The 1,114-nt window shown below is 49.4% G+C and overlaps 1 protein-coding gene across 1 annotated transcript, besides 1 other annotated feature; it reads right to left on the bottom strand.

Annotated features, from left to right (window-relative positions):
- TraAM80_10471 (trans-sialidase) lies at positions 1-821 on the bottom strand (the record flags this gene model as incomplete). Its single annotated transcript, XM_029387087.1, has 1 exon — positions 1-821. A coding segment is annotated over one exon (821 nt), but the record flags the coding sequence as incomplete, so codon positions are not given.
- Positions 822-867: 46 nt separating this feature from the next.
- Positions 868-900: a microsatellite.
- Positions 901-1,114: the final 214 nt, after the last annotated feature.

The raw sequence follows: 1,114 nt of genomic DNA on the forward strand, positions 1-1,114 counted from the left end.
TGTGAAAGCACCCAATTTTTGCCGTCGTCCTTCGAATAAATGATCATGGACACAGCTTCGTTGTCTCCTGTCCTTCTCGCCGTCACAGGAAACACGAACGTGCCATCCTCCATCACAACGCCTGAGCCACCGCCACCAAGAAATTTCTTTAGGCCACGTTGTTTAGCAAATGGTTTGATCTGTGGTACAAGCGAGGTGGGTTTGCCCCATTGGATGACTTTATCTTGCGTGGCCTCACATACAAGCAAAACAAGACCCTTTGAGTATTTAATCCACCTCTTCCGTGAAGGACTATACTTCTGATGATGGCCCCCCACAAGTAAAAAAACACTGCTGCCCTTTGCAATTGTTGTGGGTCGGACCTCGTATCTCATATGAGGTATATACCACTGACGCGTGGCCGTGTTAATGACGCTGTACGCCTTCCATTTGTTTAGTCGGACCTCATCGACAAAAGACGACCAGTTCTCCGCAGAGTCAATGTACCCCGCCACAATATCGGCACAAATGACCCAAGGATCTTCATCATGCGGGGCTTCACAGGCGATGTGACTCTCGGCAAGCACAACCAACACTCCACCAGCACTGGCAAGGGAAGGGAAGGCAAAAGATTCCCTCGTTTGACTTTGGCCTTGTGCTTCCACAATCGTTCGATGCGGCACCAAAAGATCAACAGGGTCTGGTATTTGCATTTCGTTTGGTTTATTCCTCTCGGCGTGCACAGCCGTACTGCCAAAGCATATCAGCAAGAGGCAGAGGTGCAGCACCGAAAAAGAAAACAGATGGCGGCACATATTGAGCATGTGCCACTGCTCACTCATTCTTTTCCTTCCCTCCTTGTGGTGGATCAGCTCAGGCCTCGACGATTGTCTCTGTGTGTGTGTGTGTGTGATGGTGGTGACTGCAGAGCGTTTCAATGTGCACAACAACAAGTAGCGTTTGGTCTCTCTTTTCCTTCCTCGTGTGTTGGGCACAGAAAGTTATGAGGAAGAAGCAAACACACCAAAATAAAAGCAAATTCCAACAAAAAAAAAGGCACCGCCCGCACCCACGGTTGGGCACACCGCAAAGAACAGCGACAATCCATAATGAAGGCCACACCGATAAACGCGTG

The sequence above is a fragment of the Trypanosoma rangeli genome, assembly GCF_003719475.1.
Source record: "Trypanosoma rangeli strain AM80 chromosome Unknown Tra_15.4_contig_00990, whole genome shotgun sequence".
In the NCBI taxonomy this organism is placed as follows: Eukaryota; Euglenozoa; class Kinetoplastea; order Trypanosomatida; family Trypanosomatidae; genus Trypanosoma; species Trypanosoma rangeli.